Source organism: Canis lupus, chromosome 7 (genome assembly GCF_048164855.1).
Source record: "Canis lupus baileyi chromosome 7, mCanLup2.hap1, whole genome shotgun sequence".
Taxonomy (NCBI): Eukaryota; Metazoa; Chordata; class Mammalia; order Carnivora; family Canidae; genus Canis; species Canis lupus.
Window position 1 is genome coordinate 23,457,414 of NC_132844.1, and position 23,195 is coordinate 23,480,608.

Here is a 23,195-nt window from a genome sequence, read left to right on the forward strand (position 1 = left end):
GGTTTATTCAGCCTCGGCAAGATTGGCAAGAAACACATGAGGTTTTAGTTAGGGCATGTTTTGAAAATAGATCCCAAAGCTCCCTGTGCCAACTGCAGGGATGCCCTGTGGTCACTTCCTCATTTGGCCTGCTAGCCTGGTCCAGGCGCTTCTGTTACTGCCGGAGGGGGTGGGGGGATGGAGAAAGAAACATACGGAAAGGATTTAATTTAGCTAAAGGAAAATTGAATGAGAACTCTTCTGTCTGAATACACCATATCCCCTCAGGTTTGGGTGTGCCCAGGTGCCCCAGCCAGTGGCATCTGTGCTCATGACCCGGGAGGACTGTTTTTGTGAAAACAGTGAAACGTTTGTACTCTCTCTCTCTTCCCTCACTCATTCCTCTTCCTCCAACTGACCATAACTTAGGTGAAGTTTTGGGTTCCGCACCCCCCCACACATTGTTCCTAAGTACCCGTGATGCACAAGCCTAGTCCGTGGGTCAGGTTCATCAGCATAATGACTTATCTTGCTGAGGATTGGTGTCTCAAGAAAAGGACAAATGTCTTTGTCTTTGCCTCTCCCCTAAGGGGAACCCCACCATTAAGCTGAATGGGTTGTGTTGTCATGACATTGGCATTTGTTCAAGGAACTGTCCATTTCTGATTATCTCCTTTTGTCTCTCTCCTATCCCGAAAATGGGCTTAAAGTCACTTCAGGGCAGCCCGGGTGGCTCAGCAGTTTAGCGCCGCCTTGGGCCCAGGGTGTGATCCTGGAGACCCGGGATCGAGTCCCACGTCGGGCTCCCTGCATGGAGCCTGCTTCTCCCTCTGCCTGTGTCTCTGCCCCTCCCCCGCCCCCCCCCCCCCCGTGTCTGTGTGTTTCTCATGAATAAAAAAAATAAAGTCTTAAAAAAAAAAAGTCACTTCAAATTAAATGCCACCAACAAGAGCACATGCGTTTTTCCTGTGTGTTTGGCCACATCACTTGTCTCCCTCTAGAACGCTTCAGTTCTAAATGAACCACTCAAAAGGAAGATTCAACCTATAAAATAGTCGTGAACAGGACTAGTCTCTCCCTGAAAGATATCAGCCCTTTAAAAATATTTTTACCTCGGAGGCCTGGGTGGCTCAGCGGTTGAGCATCTGCCTTCAGCTCAGGGCGTGATCCCAACATGGGGAGCGAGTCCCGCCTCGGGCTCCCTGCGAGGAGCCTGCTTCTCCCTCTGTCTGTGTCTCTGCCTCTCTCTGTGTCTCTCATGAATAAATAAATAAAAGTCTTAAAGAATATATATATTTACTTTTCCAAAAAGAAATACGGTCTTTGCATTTCTAAACACTGAAAGCGGAAACGTTTACCAGAGCTCTAGGCCATTTCAAGGATCACGTTTAGCCCCTCTCAGAAGGGCATTTTGGACAGGGTTGTTAGGGTAAAGGTAAATGCCTTTCCCAGTTTGGCATTTTAGTTTTCCTAAAGTAGAGATTAGGTCTACTCAGGGGCTCCGCATGACTGGTCCTCTCTGAGTTAATAAGTTGCTTCCGGAAGTTACTTTGACTCAGTGGAAGTGTGGTCCCCAGTAATAACCATGAAGGCAGATCCTTCATTCACAATATGAACTGTCACTCCTTTTCCTGAGTTGAACTGATCCAGAAGAGGCCGACATCTGTTGATCTGATCCTGCCCTGATCTGCTCTTATAAGGTGTTCACATGACTCCTCTTCCAAGTAAAGCCCAAGGAGACACTGAAGTCAGAAACAAGAGAGTTCTCCCCTCCTGCCAGGCACCTGTCCAGTGCTTCAGACCGACAGGCCAGGCTCCTTCTCAGCCTCTCTCCCTCCACCTCTGTAAGGAGCCAAAATGTTAGATCAGAATAAAAGTACTGGCATCCCTTATAGTCTCTAAGGTGTTTCTGGTTATAACATCTCATCGGTATTGACTTCTCTCATCCTTTCCATCTGTCCCCTAGCTTTGAAGAAGAGCTTCAGATAGCACAGTATTGTCCTTTCTCAACAATCAGAGCTTTTTTTTTCTTAGATTTTATTAATTCATGAGAGGACGTAGGCAGAGGGAGAAGCAGGCTCCCTACAGAGAGCCTGATGTGGAACTTGATCCCAGGACCCTGGGATCATGGCCTGAGCCAAAGGCAGATGCTCAACCACTGAGCCACCCAGGTGCCCCAACAATCAGCTTTTTAAAATTACTTCCTTCTTTGAAATAATCAAACAGCAGCTTGCTTCTTTCACAGAGCTATCTCCTATGTGCATGCCTGTAGGTCAGTCACATCAGGTTAAAGCAAACTTCTTTAATATCCATGGGCCCCACAAATCACAGCTTATTCAGCTACCATCTCTCAACAGTTTTTCCAGTTTTTTTCCCTTTCTATAAAAATTGCTGCAATAAACATGTTTGTGAACATATTTAGTAGTGGTGCTTTTATTTTTGTGGGTTAGAATCCCATAAGTGGGTTAAAGGTGATGATGCTTATTTGTGAAATACTAATTACTTCCCCTGAAAGGTTGTATCCTTCACCAATTTATGAATGTCCATTCTCCCTTGTTCTTTCCAGTACTAGCTGTTACCAGTCCTTTTAAATTTTGCCAATCTGGGGGATCCCTGGGTGGCTCGGTGATTTGGCGCCTGCCTTTGGCCCAGGGCGCGATCCTGGAGTCCCGGGATCGGGTCCCACATCAGGCTCCTGGCATGGAGCCTGCTTCTCCCTCCTCCTGTGTCTCTGCCTCTCTCTCTCTCTCTTTCTCTATGTCTGTCATAAATAAATAAATAAATAAATAAATAAATAAATAAATAAATAAATAAATATTTTTTGAAAAATTTGCCAATCTGATGGGCAAAAGATGATGACTAATGAGGTTGACATCTTTTCTCGTGTGTATGTGCCATTTATATTTCCCTTCCTGTGACTCACCACTTTATATCTTTGCCCATTGTTAACTTGTGCTGTTCGTCTTTAAACCAATTTATAGGATCCTTAATCCTTAATACAGGAATATTAACCTTTTATTAGAAACGTTTCCCATTTTTTCTCCTACTCGATCTTTTTATTTAAGGATTTTTTCCAATATAGAAAAATTTAAGTTTTATGTAATTTTAAATTTTATGTAAAGTGGTTGAGCATCTTTGTCTTTATGACTTTTGGGTCTGCTATATTACTTAAAAAGTCAGTTTGGGACTTTTTATCTTCCAATGATGAAAAAAACAAACAGGTCATATATAGTGGAAAAAGTTAACAAAACAGTATGTATAACAAGATCCTAGTTTGCTTCATAAATATACATATTATTTCTTAAAAGAGAATAAGATAAAATAGGCAAAGTTGGGGAAGAATATAAGAAAAGTTTTATTTCTGTGTACCTCTGTAATGTTTGAATTTTATTTATGTGTATCTCACACAAGGTCATTATTTTAATTGAGATATAATTCACACACCATAAAACTTACCCTGTAAAAGTGAGCACAGGGATTTTTTAATGATTCATGAAGGTTTGGACCATCACCACTCTAATTCCAGGACATTTTCATCACCCCCAAAAGAAACACCATCCCCATTAGCAGATGCTCCTCACCGTCCTCTCCTTAACCCCAGGCAACCACTAATCTACCTTCTATCTCTATAAAGATTTGCCTATTCTGAACATTTTATAACAATGGGATCTTACACTGTGTGGCCTCTGGTGTCTGGCTTCTTTCACTGAGCATAATGCTTTCAAGGTTCAACCTTGCCATTGATGTACCAGTGGGTACACCATGTATCAGTGCTTTGTTCTTTATTTATTGCCGAATAATAATTTACTCTGTGGATATACCACACTTTGTTGATTCATTGATCGGATTGATCGGTTGAGGGACATTTGGATTGTTTCCCCTTTTTGACTGTTATCAATAATGCTACTGTGGGCATTGGTGTACAAGTGTTTTGTAGACAAGTTTTCAGTCCTCTTCATTGTGCATCTAGCAGAATCGCTAAATCATATGATAACTATATGTCTAACCTTCTGAGGAACTACCAGACTGTCTTCCAAGGTAACCACCATTTTACATTTCCACAGCAGTGTACGAGGGCTCCTGTTGCTCCACACCCTCACCAGCACTGGCTACTGTCCACCTTTTTTTATTATAGCCATCCTAGTGAATGTGGAATGGCATCTCATTTTGGTTTATGAGTTCATTTTTAGTATTTGAAAATTATAGAAAAGTCAGAAGCATTTTCCGAGTAGTAACCCTCGTTAGTGGGATGGTTTTATTGTACAAGCATTTCTATCTACCTAATTGTAGGTTTTAGCAAGAAAGCATTAGAACGACAGTTTCTTTGCATGGCCAAAAGCATTGATTAGTTGGACTTTCTTTATGAACACATTTTATGTCAGGAGGGATAAAAGTATGTGACAGTGAGTATGTGTGTACGTTTGGGTTTACACAGGACTGTGGGAGCAGGGAGAAATGATGTCTGGCATGCAATAAGATGGAAGAGCTGTGTCTGACCCTAATTCTTCCACCCACATGTCAACTTCCAGACATAAGTTGTATGTAAAAATTTTACACTCATTGTTGCAGTTCATTGAATCAGGCATCTTTTTTAAAATGCTGATGATTGGTCTGCTTCATAGAAAACTTTGCTAGGCAGCATAGAAGTCGGCCCTAGTTCTGCTTAAAACAATGTTTTTGTGTTGTCTAGAAAAATGTTCCTAGCATCGGGAATTCCAAAGCATACAGTCTGTCTGGAAGAAGAAACCATGTGACAAAGAAAGATAGGGCTAATAAACAGAATTAATAATACCTCATACCTATCAGGCAATTCAGACTTTTCAAAGCACTTTCTCCATCTGTTACCCAATTCTATTCTTCATAGCAATCCTGTAAGCTAAGTAGGGCATGTATTATTATCTTCCTTTCTCACAGATCCTCAAAGAACTTCAGGATAGAGAGAATGAAAGACTGGCCTGAGGTCACGCGGCTAATTAATTGCAGTACAACTAAATCCCAGGTGTCCTGCGTCTGTTCTGGAAAATGGACCATGAGAATAGAGGGTAGGAGGACAATTGTGTGGGAAACATTTCTTAGTGGCGATGGGACATTCTGTCACAGGCATCTGTCTTGCGTGGACCTGGCTGTCTGCCGGCTAGCAGCACTGACTTGTCAGCCCGGGGGGCATCTCGCTTCCTCCCCTGACAAGGTACAGAGGACTGAGGGCCTCGTTAGAGCACAGGTGTTAAAGACGCTGGGCCTAAGGGTACCGTTAGTATGATCCGACTCCTGCCGCTTCTATTCAACACCGGATAGTGAAACCAAGAAAGGGGGTAGGAAAAAGGATTCACAAACCAGCTTCGGCTGGTATTTCTAGAGGAAATGCTTATGTTCAGCTTTTTCCACAACTTTTGCATCTCTGTCCCGTTTCTCCAGTAGCTCCCATTCAGCAAACCTGCAGTTCCAGGCAGGTGAAATGTGGTAAGAGGCATGGTGAAGTGAGGTGGCTGTGGTCTGCTTAAAACCCTGTAAAAAGGACGCAGGGAAAACCGAGGTCACCAGAACGAGACAGCCATTGTTTGGGAGTGGGAATTTTTTTTCTCCACCTTTTGTCTCATTTGAATTTTCTGCAAGAAGTTCTATTTCTCATATAATTATTTTTTTTTTTACATTTTTAAAATTTAAATTCAATTTGCCAACATATAGCACAACACCTTTAATGGTATTTTGTTTAACTGGGAGCAGGGGGTAGTTTTGGCTGCAGAACGAGGTGGTCGTGGGTAAGGAGAGAAGTGGAACTGATTCCTGTTGGACAGGAGGAGGCACTGGCACTGCAGGGTCCCCCGGCACCCCTGCTCAGGCCCTGGAGGAGAAATATTTAGGTTTCATTTGCCATCTAGATGTCATAACTTTCCTTCCACCTTTTCCCAGCCCCCAGGGCCAGAGGTCCCTCAGCATTCTGCAGCGACCACCCATTTCACCATGTGCTCATGAGCTGGGACCCCCAGAAGGCCTAACCTGGCTCTGGTGGCTGTTTGGGTCCAGGTCAGGTCCTGGGACGGGACTGGAAAGCCCCCTGTCCTGTACTTCCAGTTGTGCTCCAGAAGGCCCAAGCCACTGAGGGCAAATCCACAGCAGCAGATGGTGCAAACTGTGGCGCTGGCCCATGGGGCCCTATTGGGCCCTTGGCTGGCTGCCTCTGTGGCTGCCCCTGACTTTTGGAGTCTCTACTGAAAACCAAAGTGGGGGCGGGCATGAGCAGCAGCCATGAGAAACCATACGCTCCATCCCATGGGCCCTGCCCCCTTTTGTGCAGCGTGCTCAGCCTCCTGTGGGTCTCGCAGGTGGACAGGGGTTGCAGGCCTGCGTCCAGGCAGGTGGTGACGGCAGCTGGCAGGACGTTTCATCTCGGGAGGTCAGGTGTTTTGCACTGAGAGTCCAGTGAATGAAAATGAACCCACTGCTGAGAAGTAAAACCCTGGAAGAATGAGTGTGTGGAGGGACAAGAAATAAGATGTTAAGCCCTCTAGGGCCTATTTGGGTTATGAGAATTTGCCAAAAGAAAGGGAGAAGGGCCTCTGCCCCTCTCGATGTGTTTGAACCTTCTAAGGCCAGGTCGCATTAGCTGACTTTCGAGCTCCTTTAGGGGAGTGTTTGGGTGCCTGCCAGCTTCAGAATGGACTGTTCTCCCCTTCCCATAAGGGGCTCTGCGGCTGCTCTTCATCTGCAGGGAAGATGCCCACTGGCTTGGAACTTACTTCTCTGAAAATAGCAGTGTTCCCACTGCTCTATCCCAAACACTTCGGGACTTCCCTCGGGTGGGCAGTGTGAATTCTCCCTTGCTTGAGCCCTAACAGAGCCTATTAAAAAGAAACCCCACCGCCCGGCCACTCTTGTTTCTTTAACGTGGAGGAAGGTCTATAGCTGCCTATTTTCTTTTCCTTTGACCTCTTTAAAAAGCAGCTGGAGTTGCAACAGCTCTCCCGAAACTTTCTATGGCCTTTTGCTTCGAGGACTTTGAAACGAGCGTTGTTGATTTTTCCTCTTCCTGTCAACCTCTGTCCTGTTTCCCTGGTGTTTTATAGTCTCTGTCCGGATGATGTTAAATACAGTAGCTCTTGGTCTAGAAGGCCTTTTGACTTTCCCTGCGGCCCGAACCGTAGGTATATATTCTTTCGGAAGAGAAGTAAACAGGATTCAGAGCCGAAGCAGCATTGCCTTGTCGTCAGCAGAAGGGGAGACCCCACGAGGCCCCACAGCGCTGCAACCTGTGTGTGCAAACAAGCTTCTTCCTGGTGTGGAGACATCCGTGTCCCCGCCAGGCTCATCTCTGTGTGAGTTAGGCACCGTCCAGGACTGGCGTGTCTGTTTGTTATCCAAAGGGTATAAAGGGAAATCAAACATTCTTCGGATCATTATGAGCCCTGTGCAAACACAGCCCGTGGACAAAGCCTGCTGGCTTTCCCTGGCTGCCGGCCTTCAGCGGTGGGAGCAGGGCTGGGCTGACTGTGGCGGAATGCGAGCTGTCGCCACTTTGCTTTCTTGGGCCGAAATGGCACAGGTGGCACGGGGCAGGGTTCGCCAGGCGGAGGTTGAATCAGAGCACCCATTGGGAGCCCTCGGCAAATGGCACATCCAGCAGGCTCAGAGCTATGAAGGACCCTGACAAAGCAGTCGCATCCAGCCACGGAAGAGTCAAATGATCGCGCAGTGGGGCTGCCTTTGTGCGTGGGGATTAACTGGCCGTCAGTGCCAGGATCTAGACTGTCTTCCCGCATCTGATGCAATCAAAGAAAAAGCCTGAGCTCACACTAAAGTATCTTCATCTCACTCCCCTGAACAGCGCAGACATAACACTGCAGCTTCTGCATATTAACGAGGGGTTGGTGTCTTCACCCAAAAATATTTTGATCAATGAGACCCGGCCTCTCCTGGTTTTCTGGTTAAGTTCACTGCAGCCCATTTGTCCCGTCTTCTAGGGCTGTGCTGTCCAGTGTAGCAGCCACAAACCACGCGGGGCTATGGAGCCCTAGAAATGTAAAAAAGAAAAAAGAAAAAAAGAAAAAGAAATGTGCCTAGTTCTGAATTGTGACAAGAGCAAAAAAATAGGCCTCCAATTTTGAAAATGCGCTGCCAAAACAGTAAAGTAACTCAATAATGTTTATATTAATTACACGTTGAAAATATTGTGGACCTACTGGGCTAAGTTAAATATACTATTAAAATGAATTTCAGTTGTTGGGTTTTTTTTTTTTTTCACTCCCTTTAATGTGGCTCCTAGAAATGCAAAATCACAGCTCTTGCTATTTGCATTGGACAGCGCTGGGCGGGCACTTGAAGTTTAGGTCTATGGTGCCATCTGCTGGTCCACGCAAAGCAGACGCTGATGTAAGCAAGAATTAAGTGAAGCTGAGCTGGGAGACAGTCTCTTGGTCAAACAACACGCAACCTTCCTTTTCTGAAACAGATCCAGAACCAAATCCAGGAGTCCCTGCATCACCAGGAGAGGGCAATGAGGAACTGCTGGAAGATTCAGGCCTGTGCATTTGACAGACTATAAGGAGGTCACAGATCCATCCCTCCAGAGACTCACGTCCTGTCTTTGGATAATGCTTATTTGCCTTTGTCAGGAGTTTGGAAGTTGGAATCTTGCTGCTGACAGTATCTGCATCAGTTCTCACTGCTGCATAACAAATCACCCCCAGATCCCATGGCTTAAATCATTTATCATCTCTTCTTTGGGGCAGGAACTCAGGAGTGGCCCATCTGAGCACTTCTGGCTTGGGATACGTCATGAGGTTGAAGTCAGTGGCTGGGGCTTCCATATCTGAAGGTGTGACAGGGGCCTGGAGAATCCACGTCCGGGGTGGTTGGTTCACATGAGTGGCCAGGCAACGCTGATAGTTGGCTGCAGGCCTCAGTTCTTCTCCACATGGGCCTAGGCCCTCCACAGCACTGCCTGAGAGTCTTGTAGGCCCGGCAGCTGGTTTCCTCCAGAGGGAGCAGTCTAAGAGCCTAAAGAAGAAGCTACACCTTCTTTTATAACCTCGCCTCTAACCACATACTGTGACTCCCACCGCATGGCGATGATTGAGAGGCAGGAATGTACATCCCCCCCACCCCCCCGATGGAGAAAAGTCACCATCATGTTGTAAAAGAAAATGTGAGATGGGATGGCCATTGTATTTTTTGAAAATACAATCTGCCAAAGTGCCCAACTTTGTACAGCCCTATGCAGCTCAAACGCATGCCCCATTTTGCAGATGAGAACATTGAGGCCCAGAGAAGTAAGGTAACTAGCCTGAAGTGTCATGTCTCCTAGAAGGACTAAAGCCCACTTCCAGCTCCTGGTCCACCTCGGTGTAGCCTACCTGAGCTCTCTCGCTGCATCTCCTTAAGCCATGGCACTGAAAATCACACTGGCGGTTTCATCTTTCCAGCCCCTTCGAAGTGTGTGGTGCTCTCCTTATTCAAGTGATTCCCATAATTCCTTAGATGGTATCTGTCTGTGAATTGTTCTTTGTGGAGTCGAGGCTCCATGGAAGTAGGTTTCAACTATCTAGCCCTTGTTACAAAATTGCTACAGCAGTGAAAAAGTATGCATTCTCCAATAGCTCCCATGCCGTTTGCTTCAGAAATCTCAGGAATGATAACCACGTTATAATTTGTGTTCACGGGACACCTGGGTGGCTCAGTGGTTGAGTGTCTGCCTTTGGCCCAGGGCGTAATCCTGGAGTCCCAGGATCGAGTCCCACATCAGTCTCCCTGCATGGAGCCTGCTTCTCCCTCTGCCTGTGTCTCTGCCTCTCTCTGTGTGTGTCTCTCATGAATAAATAAATAAAATCTTTTAAAAAAATAATAATTTGTGTTCACATTCTGTTTTACTCTCTAAATATTACATCTTATTTCTCTCTGAAACAAGAAAGACTTGATCATTGGCTGCATTCAGTAGTTTCCATACTACTTGGTCATCCTAAAAAGGAGGTTTTACCTGTTTTTTTTTTTTTTTTTTTTTTTTTTGATGTTTTGCCAGCTGGAATTCCAACTAAAACCCAACCACCATAATCATATTCTACTGTTCTTGGTTTCAGGTCAAACTTCCCTTCCCTGTAGATCAAATCACAGATCTTCCAAGGAACGATTTCCAGATGATGATTAAGATGCACAAGCTAACCTCAGAACAGTTAGAGTTCATTCACGACGTCCGACGGCGCAGCAAGAACCGCATCGCGGCCCAGCGCTGCCGCAAGCGGAAACTGGACTGTATTCAGAATTTAGAATGTGAAATCCGCAAATTGGTGAGTTGACCCGTTCATTGCTGTCGGCAACCTGGAGTGAGCAGGATTCGTGCAAAGTTGCAGTGGTGGAGGCTAGACAAGTGGAGGGAAGGGTCAGCATTTTGGGAAGTTTGGGGTTATTTTCAAGCAAGTTTCTCAACAAAACTAGTAGCTTTATATCTGCAATTGTGTGTGTCTGTGCAGGTGTGTAATCACGTTTCAATATTTTATGGCCTTCAGCCACACATATAGAGGTAGTCCTTTGGGTTTTTTCCATTCAACATGTCCTAGCTGCTAACATCCTTTGCGAACGCGTGTGGGCCAGGTATTATTCCCAACTGTTTTTTGTAAACGATCACGTTAGATCCTCACATCAACCCTATGACTTAGGCTCTATTTTATCTCCATTTTCAGAGGAGGGAATGAGTGCAGAGAGTTTTGCCAACTCCCCGCTCTGTGGCAGAGCCTGAATGCAAACCCAGTTGCCTGATTCCAAATCTTGTAACCTGCCACCGCCACTTTCTCCTGCCCCCACAGAAGAATGTAGAATCCAGATAGGACACCACATGACCTGAAGCCCCTCGAAGCTCCAGGGTCCTTGAGTTTGCAGTTCTGCCTCCAAGTGGCTGGCTCCTCTTCCCCGTGCCTGAGAGTATTTTGTCTCAGGGAATAAGTTCCCAGGCTCCCCTCACTGGGAGCTCGGTGCCCCCTTCTCCTTGGTAAGCAAGCTTAAGCCACAGGAAGTAAATCCAGATGGCCTCTGGCTCCTGACTTAGCTCTGAAAGCAGAGAGTGCAACCTCATTCAGCTCAACCTTTGTGCTGGCCAAATACCGGGAACATCTCAGGTGCCATGTCGTGTCAGGCTGAAGAAGAGAGAGGCCACAGTGATGTGCTTATGATCTAAGTTTGGGTCCTCAGACCATACATGGTGATCCTTGGCCTCATGGTAAACCACCGTCCCAATGAGAACCTAAGAATGAGATAAGAATAAGACATTTGAAAAGCATGAGTAAAGGTCATCCAGGACTTCAGAGTCTGTTTTCTTTTTTGGTCAACTCCCACCAAGCAGGGGAACTGCTCCTGGCAGGGCCTCCCCTCACCTGCCAAATAAAGCCCAAGCTTCTTAGGAAGACATTCATACTTGCTCATACAGGTTTAGTCTGTAGCTACGTCCAGAATCACCTTCCACTCCAAACTTGACCGATAATAAAATCAAATGCTCTGCACTTCCTGCCACTTGCTCTTTCTGCTTCTGTGTTTGTGCTAGCTCCCCTCTACCATGGACATTCCTTGGCTATTTTCTTCTCTGACTTCATCCTTTAAGAATCAGGTTACTGCCTTTTCTCAAGGAAACCCCTTTCCTGAGTCCCTGGGGAGGCTGAGCACCCAGCCCTGGAGCCCTGATCTGACCTCTGGCTTCCTGCTCATCCAGCAGTCTTGCCTCATCTATGTGTGTGTGTCTGTCCCCCCAACTCCTGGGCGAAGCGGTAGGTTCCTCACAACAGGGTCAGTGACTGGATCGTCCCCTAGTCTCACCACAGCAGGGCCAGGGATGCCTCTCAGGAAACGTCTCTTGCCCTGAAATGTATCTGAAATTGTGACTGGGTTGTGGGATTACAAATTCCTTCTCTCTTCCCAATTTTTCTTTAACGTTGCTTTAACAACGACAAGAACAGTTTGCATTTAAGCCACATAAGGAAGCAAGACATCGCTGCTGGTGAACGTGGGTCTTCTGAAAGCTGGCGGGGCTTCGGCAGGGACCCAGCAAGGCTGAGTCTGCCAAGGACGGGCTTTCGGGGCCCTGAGCACAGGTCCATGGTCATTCGGCCCCGTGCCCCTCTCCAGAAAGCAGAACGATTCTCATCACCTGTATTTGAGAAATACCTGATTTTTGTAATTAGCATTCTTTCCTTGTAATTTTGTAATACTGAACACATAGCAAAGTCTAAGCCACACACCAGGCAGATACGTAAAGCACTTTGCTGATAGTGTTCAGTTGAAGGACGGAGAGGGCGTATCCTACTTCTCCTCCCACTGTTTCTGGAGACCCCTTAAATAATAGGCTGCATTTTCCCACTGAGTGAGAGTTTTCCGAGCTCATCAATGTACATCTGTGACTTAGAGCTTCACCCCGGTAACCAAGGCCTGGGTTTATACTGCCTTTCCTGCACAGAGCCAAAACACTTTTTTTTTTTCTTATGGTCATTTGAAAAGGTTGTTTTATTATCAATGTAACTAATCACAACGAAACCATCTCTTACAACTAAAGACATTATAATGAATTTTCTTTACAACTGAAGAGAAATGGGATTTGCTATTTCACATCAAATAGAACAGGCTGTGTAAATTCTTCTTCCTATTGTAAAATATAATTTCATCTATAAAATCAGTCATGAAATATTAAAACTGAAACAACAGAATCTATATCCTTTACCTAATTTACTTAAAACAGTCTATTCACTTAAAAAGGGGGGGAGGTACATGTGATAGAGCCCCTGTACTTCCTCATTAAGTGTTTCCATTAGACCCTTTATTTTCAACAATTTTATAATACAGCCATAAAAATGCATTCCATGATAATAGTATACTTTCCTCAAATCTGCCTTTTATCTTTATCAAAAGGCAAGAGAATGAAGCACGTGGCATATTGAAGGCTGAGGAAAGAGAAGGAGGAGAAGCATTTCTTTTTCTTCTCCCTAAAAGTGGTCCGCAACAGTTTGCAGATCGGTGGGGCGGGGGGGGGCCGTCAATGGCTTGGCCAAGATAATGTGGCATAACAGGGACTGAGATGGCCCTCCTGGGACCAGGCAGTGTCACCTCTGGCTCTGCAGGCCCCAGTGCTTCTGGGCGCTCTGGGTGGCACAGCCACAAACGTAAAGATTTTTCGGGGAGGGACCTCCAGATGTACTTTGTTTCTTATCCACCGCCCTCCAGCTGGGTGTCAAGGATGGCCCTGGCGTGGGGGCAGAGGAGGGAGGCCAGTACGCCCCGCGAGTCCCCGGCACACACGCACTCACCCCCCACTCCCACACTGCCTCCGGCGCACCACTCAGCTTTTGCAAAGTTGCATAATGTATTTCTCTCAACTTGCACTTGTACATCTGTTTATTTTTCATTTTTAAAACATGTTTTCTTGATAAATTTATAAATATTTTAGCAGGTGCCCTTTCCCCGTGTAAATCTCCGTCTCCGACACACATGCCCACGCTGCCTGCCAGATTGCATTCATGCTCCAGCACGTGCAGCAACCATGTCGGAGCCCCCATCTCGTATGTTCGCTTCCCTCTCCTCCTTTCTCTCTCCCTCTCCCTCTGCCGCACCCCCAACTCATTCCCCCTCCCATCTGGTGGTGATGTCCGGTTTCCTCATCTCTCTCACTGGGTGTGCCCCATGAAACCCCCACAACTTCTCTCCTCTCACAGATAGTTCAGGTGTAACTAACCTTCACCAGCCTCCCCCCTAGTGGTGAAATTCATCTCTCTGATGGGATGATGAATTTTAGTAACACAGGAAGTCCTGTGGGATTTTCTTGGAGGACAACCTCTCAGAACCTCAGGCTGCTCTGCTCGGCTAGGGCTCGGTCTCCACGCCTCTGTCTGCCCTCCCCGTGTCCGCGGAGAATCGGTGCCCGTGACCCGCTGCAGGGTCCCCACCTGTCCCAGAGAGGACCTGCTCTGTGCAGTCTGTCCCCCGCAAAGGCCAGAAAACCCGCTGAGGTTTAATCGAACCGTGTGACATTGCCAATGGCCACTTTTTGTTGTGATTTTTGTTGACTTTTTTAATAGACTTCTTTTTTAGAGAAGTTTTCGTTCACAGCAAAATTGAATGATGCCCCTGCCCCCTACCCCTGTACACTCACCGCCTCCCCCATCATCAACACCTCCCACCCGGGTAGTGCATTTGTTACAGTTGAGGAACTGGAATGCACACATCATAGTCACCCAATGCCCATAATTTATATCAGGGCTCACTCTCGGTGTTGTGTAGGTTGTGGATTTGGACAGTAGATGCATCCTGACTGTACAGTGAGTAATTCTGCTGCCCTGAAGATCCTCTGTGCTTCACCTGCCCATCCCTCTCTCCCCCCACTCCGCACTCCCTGGCCACTTCTGGTCTTTCCCCATAATGTTGCCTCTTTCCAAAATGTCATAGAGTTGGAATTGGTCAATTTCTGACCTTCAAAAATGGCAGCCTAATGCGTTTGGGGAGCTTTTTCCAACTACGCTTTTGGGACTGAGAGTTTTCCAGTTGATTCTCTGCAACCCCCAAATTCCCAGAAACCAGCTCCTTGACCCCCTGCGGTTCTCTGGCAGGTGATAATATTGCCAGACCCCAGAGAAGGACAAAGAGCTGCCGCACGGAAGGCGTCTGTCTGGTCTGTCTGTCGGGCTCCCTGGCACGCCCGGGTAGGCTGCTCAGGCCCAGCTCCCTGAACCTGGTCTGTGGGTCCCCAGATCCTGGCCTGCGCGTTCGTGAGCCCCCGTGTAACACAGAGTGCAGCAGCTGGCCAAGCCCGGGAGCCGAGGGCTCCTGTCCTCCGGGTCAGGCTTGACGGGGCCTTGTCCTTCTCTGTGGTGCAGGTGTGCGAGAAGGAGAAGCTGCTGTCGGAGAGGAACCAGCTGAAGGCCTGCATGGGGGAGCTGCTGGACAACTTCTCCTGCCTCTCCCAGGAGGTCTGCCGCGACATCCAGAGCCCCGAGCAGATCCAGGCCCTGCACCGGTACTGCCCCGTCCTCAGGCCCGTGGGCCTCCCCGCCGCCGCCGGTATTAACGCTGCGCCCCTGGGCGTCGAGCAGAACCTGGCCGCCCCCCAGTGCGCGGCGGGGGAGAGCGCGCCCTGCTGCCTGGAGCCCGGGCCCGCGCCCCCCGGCCCCCCCTGGGCTCCCGGCGGCGCCCCCCCCTCCTCCTCCTCCTCCTCCTCCTCCTCGGAGAATTGCACGAGGAGGCCGGAGGGCAGCGACCCGGGGGGCTTCCCGGAGAGGGGGCCTCCGCTGGAATCCAGGAGCCAGACGGTGACCGTGGACTTCTGCCAGGAAATGACTGACAAGTGTACGACTGACGAGCAGCCCAGGAAGGAGTACACCTAGGGACGCGGCCCACTTGGCGGCCCCGCCGCCCCCCAGGTGCTCCCCGGGCAGCCCGCCGTGCTGCTCTTCTGCCGTCTGGAAGAACCTAGAAGGAATCGGTGCACACTACAGCGTTCTTAGCAGCAATACTGTCTCTGAGTATTCCCTCCTCTCTCCGCGCCGAGCGGTACAGTTACCTTCCCAATGGTGCTAGCCCTTGCCCGGCAAGGGGCGGCGGCGGTGGTGGCACTGCCTGTCTGTGGGTGAATTTCAGTCTCAACAGGGATAGACTATAACACCTCCAGGACCCAACCACGGATTTTTTTTCTCAGTGGCCCATGTCACAAACCCTATCTCAGGAATTTCTTCTGAATGTTCAATTTTTTTCATTGAAGACAGCTTCTATACACATCAAAGTTTTATAGCTAGACTGTACATATTATATATAATATATATATATAAAATATATATATATCCATATGCAAAAGTCCTGCATGCCTCAATTCTCTCATCCTGAAACTGGAAACTTCATTTCTCATTTACCAACAGGTTCCAACATTCCTCTTCTTTTGTCTCCGATGCTAGAACTAGTTTGGTAACCGTTAACATGGTCATTTTTCTTGCTTCGCAGTTCAATTTCAATTTGTACTTATTTATGGATCAGAATTCAGTGTTGGAAGCTTTTTTTTTTTTTTTTGGAGGTTTTATTTCAGACCCTTTTTTGTTGTCGTTTGGTTTGCTTTGGGCACCATCAGCTGGTGTCATCTGAGTGTCGTGGGTTTGTTTTTCTTTTTTTCTTTTTTTTTTTTCTTGCAGATACTGTACAGTCATGGTCAACTTTGCCACTTGCACTGAGTTTTGGGTCAAACCTATTTTCTTAAATGAAGTTGTTACTTCAGTATAACTCAAGTATACTGTATATTCTTTGCTTTTAGTTTAAAAAGTAAGACATTTTAGCTAATTAAAAAGCACTCAGGTGATAATTATGTAGGAAAAATAATCTTGCCAAATAATGAATTCATCCTAGGATGTGTAGACAATAATCTGCTTGAATATTTTTATATTTCACCTCCTCCCCACCTTTCCCGGAAGCAAAGTTTAAATGCGGAGAGTTCAGAGTTGATGCTGGACGTTCAGACTCCTAAGTGGGGAGAGAGTGTGGACGTCCGCTCGAAAGTGCATCCAAACAGCAGGAACCCATGATTTTGTTCCAGAACTCAGCAGGCATTGGCTCCTAAAAATCAAGTTATTACTATTTTCTCACCCAGGGGGCGAGTCCCATTCATTTCAGCCGGTCCTCAGGCCTCTGCCTGCCCTTGGAAGTGCAGTGAGGGAGGAACTTTTTGGAAGGATTTGGCCGATGGATCGGCCACCCCGCCCCTCCCCTGCCCAGGCCGGGCTCCCAGGATGTCTCACCTGAGTGAGTTTGCATCACAGCACCTGGAGTTGCCTGTAAGTGGCGTCCTGGGCTGATGCAGCTCGCCCAGAGGAGGGGAGAGCAGAGCGGGAGGGGGGGCGCACGTGAGCCTGGGGTCTGTCCCTGACGCAGGCAGAAGTATTTCTTTCTCCTTCCCCCTCTCCAGATGCTTTGAGTTGAATTCTGAGGTTTTTCTGCTCATCTCTTGTCCGAAGGCAGATTTCATTCTGAGGCTTTGGACACGATATGGCCAAGGAGCCCTCCCTGCCCCCCTCCCCGCCACACACACACCTACCCTCACCTGATGATAATTTTCTTCTCTTGCTGCAAAACTGGTTGGCTTGCAACCCACGGAGAGCAGCTTCCCTTGGCTTTGGGGGCGTGCTGGCCCCTGGCCACGTTTACAGGAAGATGTGCCCAGACCCTGCCGCCAGCCTAAGAGGAGGAATCGGCTCCCTCCCTCCGGTGGGCCCTCCAGCCGGGCTGCGGGAAGAGTCCCGAAAGGTTTGATGTGGGGATGGGGTGGTGGGCAGTGGGGAGTAGATGGTTGACTTTGTTTCTTTATTTGTGCCATTGTTTGGACAATATTAAAGCTGCATGTAAAAGGGGAAATTAGTATATGATGTAGGCGAAAAGTGAAATCATAGTAACATATGTTTTAGTATTATTAACTTTTTTCTGTACAAATATTAGCGCTAAATGTTTAAATATGTATGAATGCCAGAAATTTGTTGGTTCATGCGGTAGGATAAAAAAAAAAAAAGACTTTTCTTTTAAAATAGTTCCGCTTTTAAAACCTGCCTCTGGGTTTCTGTTTCTCCTCATGTGTGCGTGTCTGCGTGTGCTAGTCTGAGACGGACTTTGCCGCAGCTCGGAGTTGGAGCTGCCCTTCTTATGAGGGTTGTTGGAGGAATTTCTCGGCCTAGTGGAACCGTGCTGTGCTTCACCGTGGGGTTTGCCTTTGTAGAAAACTGGTGACAGCTGGGATTGAAATTCAGTGTGAATCCTGTGATAGGCCACAGGTATGTGTTACGGTGGAGGAGTCAGCCAACAGTAGTTTGTGTTTTAACTCTCTTGTTGCCTCTTTTAAGTGACCTCCTTTTCTTTTGGGGAAAAAAAAAAAAAAAAAAGAATGTTCTCTGCTAGTATCATAACCAGGTCCAAACCAACTTGTTGGCGTGATTCACCCTGGTGACAACTCATGTGCAACTGGTAGTCTTGACCACATTCCGTCCGTCTCCCTGTCTCCATGTCTCCATGTCGTTCGGTCTGCACACACCTGCGCGGCCGGCCGCGGCCGGGTGGGGAAGGCTCTCCCTAGGTCCCTCCACCCTGACCCAGCCCACATTCTCCCTCCATCTACCCCGACCTCACTTTTCCTCCTCTTCCTCAGCCAAACCCCTGCTATGGGGAACTGGTTAGAAACACTGCTTGAAAAAACTCTTTCCATTTCTTAGAGATTTTTAACAACTTGGGATTTTGTTCACTATGTACCATAAACAGTGACTGGCTCTGTGCAATTGTCTCCGTGACCTGTCCTATCTTTTACTACCCTGAACCATGTGTTCGTCAAAATTGTTTCTGGATGGATTCACAGGGAGGACTAGCTGGGGGCCAGAATCCAAATTGCCTCGAGTGTAGTCTTAAAAACCAGCCTATCTCCTTAACCTGGGATCCCTTAGGAGGCCGTGTCTTTTATGAAAAAGAAAAGTAAGTTAAGAGCAAGAAATAGTGTTTGCACAGTGCGGTGACATTTAGTTGTGCTCTTATGGGTTCTTCCTTATAAAAAATAAAGGACCCTCCAGCCATGGACAGTTGAGGAAGATCCCTGCCATGGCCCCGTTGAGTCTCCGAAGAGGTGGGCATGAGCTGCTGGGGTGGGGACCACGGAGGTGGCCCTGTGGCTAGTTAGCATCTGCCTGAATCTAGTCCTCCCCTTGAATCTGCCTTTGTTCTACTTGTATGTCCAGACAACCTCACTTCATTCAGGTTGGTCAGGCTTTGGGCAGGTGAGTGCTTTGCTGTATGTGTGTGTTTCTCTGCGTTATCTGGGGGTGCCTTGAATAAAATCAAACTTCATTACATACTGATTCTGGAACAAAACAGTTGCAAAAACAAAACAAAAGAGCTGGCAAAGTTACTAGGCCATCCTGCTATTTCTATTCCGGGTTCCCTAACAATGACTCAGGCGTCAGAGGTGATGCTGCAGTATAAAACATTATTTTGTATAAGTAATTTATTAACTGTCTTTCTAAAAGTATGCTGCTTTTAAGATGCACTATGACTTTGGATTTAATCCTTGTATTGCTTTCCCAAGGAAGTAAAAAAAAAAAAAAAAAAAAAAAGGCTAGTGATTAGAATGCCAACTGCCACTTCTCCTTAAAAAGGAGGCCAGGGACCAGCTCTAGGACTTGCACGAGAGAACTGCCAGAAATCAGGTGGGCACAATGTGAAGTTCGAAGCTATGATCGGGAGGTCTAGGGGCGCCTGGCTGGCTCAGTCAATAAAGCAAGCGACTCTTGATCTTGGGGTTAAGTTCCAGCCCCACATTGGGTGTAAAGATGACTTTTAAAAATCTTTACAAAAAAAAAAAAAAAAGGCCTAAGCCTACAATTACTCTTTTAATACTTAATGATGCCATTAAGGAAGAAGAAACAAAGGTGTATAAACTATAAGCCTTTTAAGAAATCCCAGAGCCCTGTCCCTCTGGGCTGCTTTGCATCCTGTGGAGTAGCACAGCGCCTCTCAAAGTGGGTAAAGTCTGCAAGGTTACTCGGCTACAAAAGACCTACCTGGCTGGGTCTCTACATTACACCCCATTTAAACTAGCAGCTGCCTAACAAATGACTTCACACTGCTCCCCTTCTGCTTCTAGTTTTGGAGGAGTCGCAGACCCGAAAGGGAGCAAGAATCAAGTCTTGTCTTCAAAAAACTGTAAATAGACTGAGGAGCAGAATTTTTTTGTTGTTGTTTAAGAATAAAGCTGTTCACTCTATCCTAGGTTAATATTCCTTCCCCAAATTGAGGATCTTGTTGTAGGCACAGTTAATGGCGAGTCAGGCCACGGTGCAGTACCCTGTGTGGAGTTGGTATTCGTGCGGGAGGTCCGTGTGCATGGAGGCCATCTGGATGTTCTCAGTACCGCCCGAGCCGGCTCCTGACCCGAGCGTCAAAGACTGATGCTGTAGACTAGACGATATCTGTACACAGATAGTGTGTGCGGATCGTATTTGTACATAGAAAGGACCTATGGTGGCAGATTGAGGATAAATTATTCGGCTGACGGTGCAAAAACATTTCTTGCAAAGAAAAGGAAATGTATAGTATTTTCCTACACTCCACCCGGGGAGATAATATTTATATCAAATGAGTATCAGTGCATTTTAATGGTAATAGGAAAATGATGCTGCCGTTCTGTGAAGACTACCCCTTGGGTGCAGAGGCCCACTTTGTAGCTTTGATTTAATGTTGTGACGTGGTGCATGCATCTCACTACCAAGCAATGGATAAACAACTCTGACTTTCACTTCATTCCAGTTTCTTGACCTCAGATAAAACAGTGGCCCTCCTTAGAAACAGAAGGGCACCAAGACCATTCAGTCAGTGCCAAGCGTTCCTGGGGGGGCTGACCGGACACGTATATGAGGAAGGAGGGAAGGGATTTGGGACAAAGAGGGTTTTTCCTACCGATGATGCTAAGTCTCCTACCCAAATATGCCTGCGGGCAGAGGGGTGACCTCCCCTGGGTCCTAGCAATGCCGCTGGCATGTGTGAAGGCTGGGATGCCCATTCACGCTCGGACGTGAAAGACCTGCCACCTCTGGTGAGTGCACCTGGGAGCTCCGGGTGCTGGTTAGACACGGTGAGCCGCTCGAGGCAAGCACCACCTCTGCTTGTGAGGCCAGAAGGGCCTGGGAGGATTTGTTCCAGAACCAGTCTGATGCAAGCGCACCTCTAATATATGCCTTACAAACTCCAGAGGCCATATTCAAAACAGGGTCTTCTCAGTGTATGCAAGGGGCTGCAGCCCCTCTCTTCTTCCTCCCCAGGTCGAACCATACGGACAGTTTCACACATATCTACCTGTATAACCCTCTGTACCTCTCATAACTGCTCAACGACTGTAACAGGTTACATCAGGTGTTTTTCTACATACTTTTTACACAGATTCTATGCGATTAATGTAACTTAATTCGATGCATCGTTTTATTGTACTAGTTCTTAGGCTTGTCTTTTTTTTTCTAAGTGATTGTGGTTTTTTGTTGTGGTTTTTATTGTAAAAATGAAATGGCTGTTGATGCTTATTCTCTGTAACTAAGAATTTTTACCATTTTGGGGGAAGAAAAGCATTGCTATGAACTAATGAATTGAAACTTCATTTACTCATTGTAAATACACTATTGTGCAAAAAAGAATTTTCACTCAATTGAATTGCTAGTGTTAACTGAATTTTGTCTAGACACCATTTCTGTTGATGAAATAAAGACATATCATTATGCATTGTAAGTTGGTTTTCCCTGCCTCTGCTCCCTGTGTAACGGATCATGGGACTGGAGGCCGTAGGAAATCTCTTCAGCCAGAGAGACCATGGGTCTTCCTCTAGCATGGACCTTTAACTGCTGCCTGATTAATCTGATGAGAGACCTAAAAAATGGGATAATGCTAATGTAACTCCTCAGCTCTGAATTAAAAAAAAAAAAAAAAAATCCCCGATGCCTGGGAAAGCAGATAAAAGGCATTAAACGCAATTTCCTGGCTTCGATGTGCCATAGCCACACAAAACATCAGCTGGTGAAGGGCAGCTGGTGAAGGGTATTGTTTCGTACAAGGACATGTGGATCTACAGTTACCGCAAAATAACAGGTCTAATTGAAAACCGAAAGCTATGGGATCCCTGGGTGGCGCAGCGGTTTGGCGCCTGCCTTTGGCCCGGGGCGTGATCCTGGAGACCCGGGATCGAATCCCACGTCAGGCTCCCTGCATGGAGCCTGCTTCTCCCTCTACCTGTGTCTCTGCCTCTCTGTCTCTCTCTGTGTGACTATCATGAATAAATAAATAAAATCTTTAAAAAAAAAAAAAAAGAAAGAAAACCGAAAGCTAGGAGTGCCCAGATGGCTCAGTCAGGGGAGCATGTGACCCTGATCTCAAGGTGGTGAGTTCGAGCCCCACGTTGGGGGCAGATTTAACTGACTGACTAAATGAATAAATAAAACAGAAAGCTAACTAAAAGTAACCAGAGAGAAAGGGGCACTAAACCAACACCAAGATACGACGATCAGCAGGGCAGGGAGTTTAGAATTGTGGTTAAGGGAGTAACATTAAACTAGGAAATTGTATTCGATCATTTGAGTCCTGGAGTTCAATGTAAAGGGAAAGCAAGGTACCGAATGGCCGGTAGGCTAGATGACCATGAGGAGAGCTAGACGTGCGTGATCAATAATAAATTCTCATGCTGTCTAAAGAGCACAGTGCTGCTGAGATCTGAGCTTCAGGAAGTGCTTGGCCTCACCCCATCCACCAGATGGGGAAACTAAGTTACTGAATTCCACACCCTGGGCACCCTACTGAGTCAAGGAGGGCTTCCAGGGAGCATATAATGGGGTTAGCAACTGTTAGCAAAACCACACCGTCATAACGTTTTAGGCGTGAGAGGTCAAGTATAGTCCTTTGCCTAAAGACACGAAGCTATTCAATCCCTTCTGGGAAAAGCAGGTGGGTCTTAGTTCCAAAAAAATTTATTAAGAAAACCTGGTGATTTAAGGGCGCCTGGGTGGTACAGTTGGTTAGACATCAGACTCTTGATTTCAGCTCAAGTCATGATCTCATGGGTCACGGGATCAAGGCCCGTGTTGGGCTCTGCACTTAGCTCCAAGTCTGCTTGGGTTTTTCTCTCTCCCTCTCTCTCTGCTCCCCCCTCCACCATGCGCATGCGCTTTCTCTCTCTCTGAAATCTTTTTTTAAAAAAGCGGGGGGGGGGGGGGGAGAAAGAGAAGGAAAAAAGAAAGAAGGAAGGAAAAGAATGGATAGAAAGAAAGAACAGGAAGGAAGGAAGGGGAGGAAGGGAGGGAGGGAGGCCAGAAAGCCAACCTGGTCATTTGGAACTGATGGTCATTTGCTCTTTGGCCTTGACATTTGCACCTGTGGTGGGAATGACCATGATAGTTTGAAATAGAATAAAGCCATTGTGTTCTGCAGAACAGGAGCATTCAAACACCGCCCACCCCAGATGGTCAGCAGCCACTTTCCTTTGTGCACCTTTGGAGGGATTCATATCTACTTTCAGGGTACAATGAGGATTCTCAGATCGGCTACTGCTATACCAGTTCCCTCCAACAGTTTTGGGATCTATTTAGAAATAACTATGCTTTAGGCAGCCCCGGTGGCACAGCGGTTTGGCGCCGCCTGCAGCCTGGGGTGTGATCCTGGAGACCCGGGATTGAGTCCCCCATCCGGCTCCCTGCATGGAGCCTGCTTCT

At 47.0% G+C, this 23,195-nt stretch overlaps 1 protein-coding gene across 6 annotated transcripts in view; it reads left to right on the forward strand.

Annotated features, from left to right (window-relative positions):
- The window catches only part of BACH2 (BTB domain and CNC homolog 2), a 359,456-nt gene extending 338,231 nt beyond the window's left edge, over positions 1-21,225 (forward strand). For all 6 annotated transcript variants that reach the window (XM_072832052.1, XM_072832049.1, XM_072832054.1 and 3 more), the window contains 2 exons: positions 10,050-10,256; positions 14,817-21,225. In XM_072832052.1, coding sequence (XP_072688153.1) covers positions 10,050-10,256; positions 14,817-15,323 — 714 coding nt within the window. In that variant the 3' untranslated portion in view covers positions 15,324-21,225. The remainder of the gene's footprint in view (positions 1-10,049; positions 10,257-14,816) is intronic.
- The last annotated feature ends 1,970 nt before the right edge of the window (positions 21,226-23,195 follow it).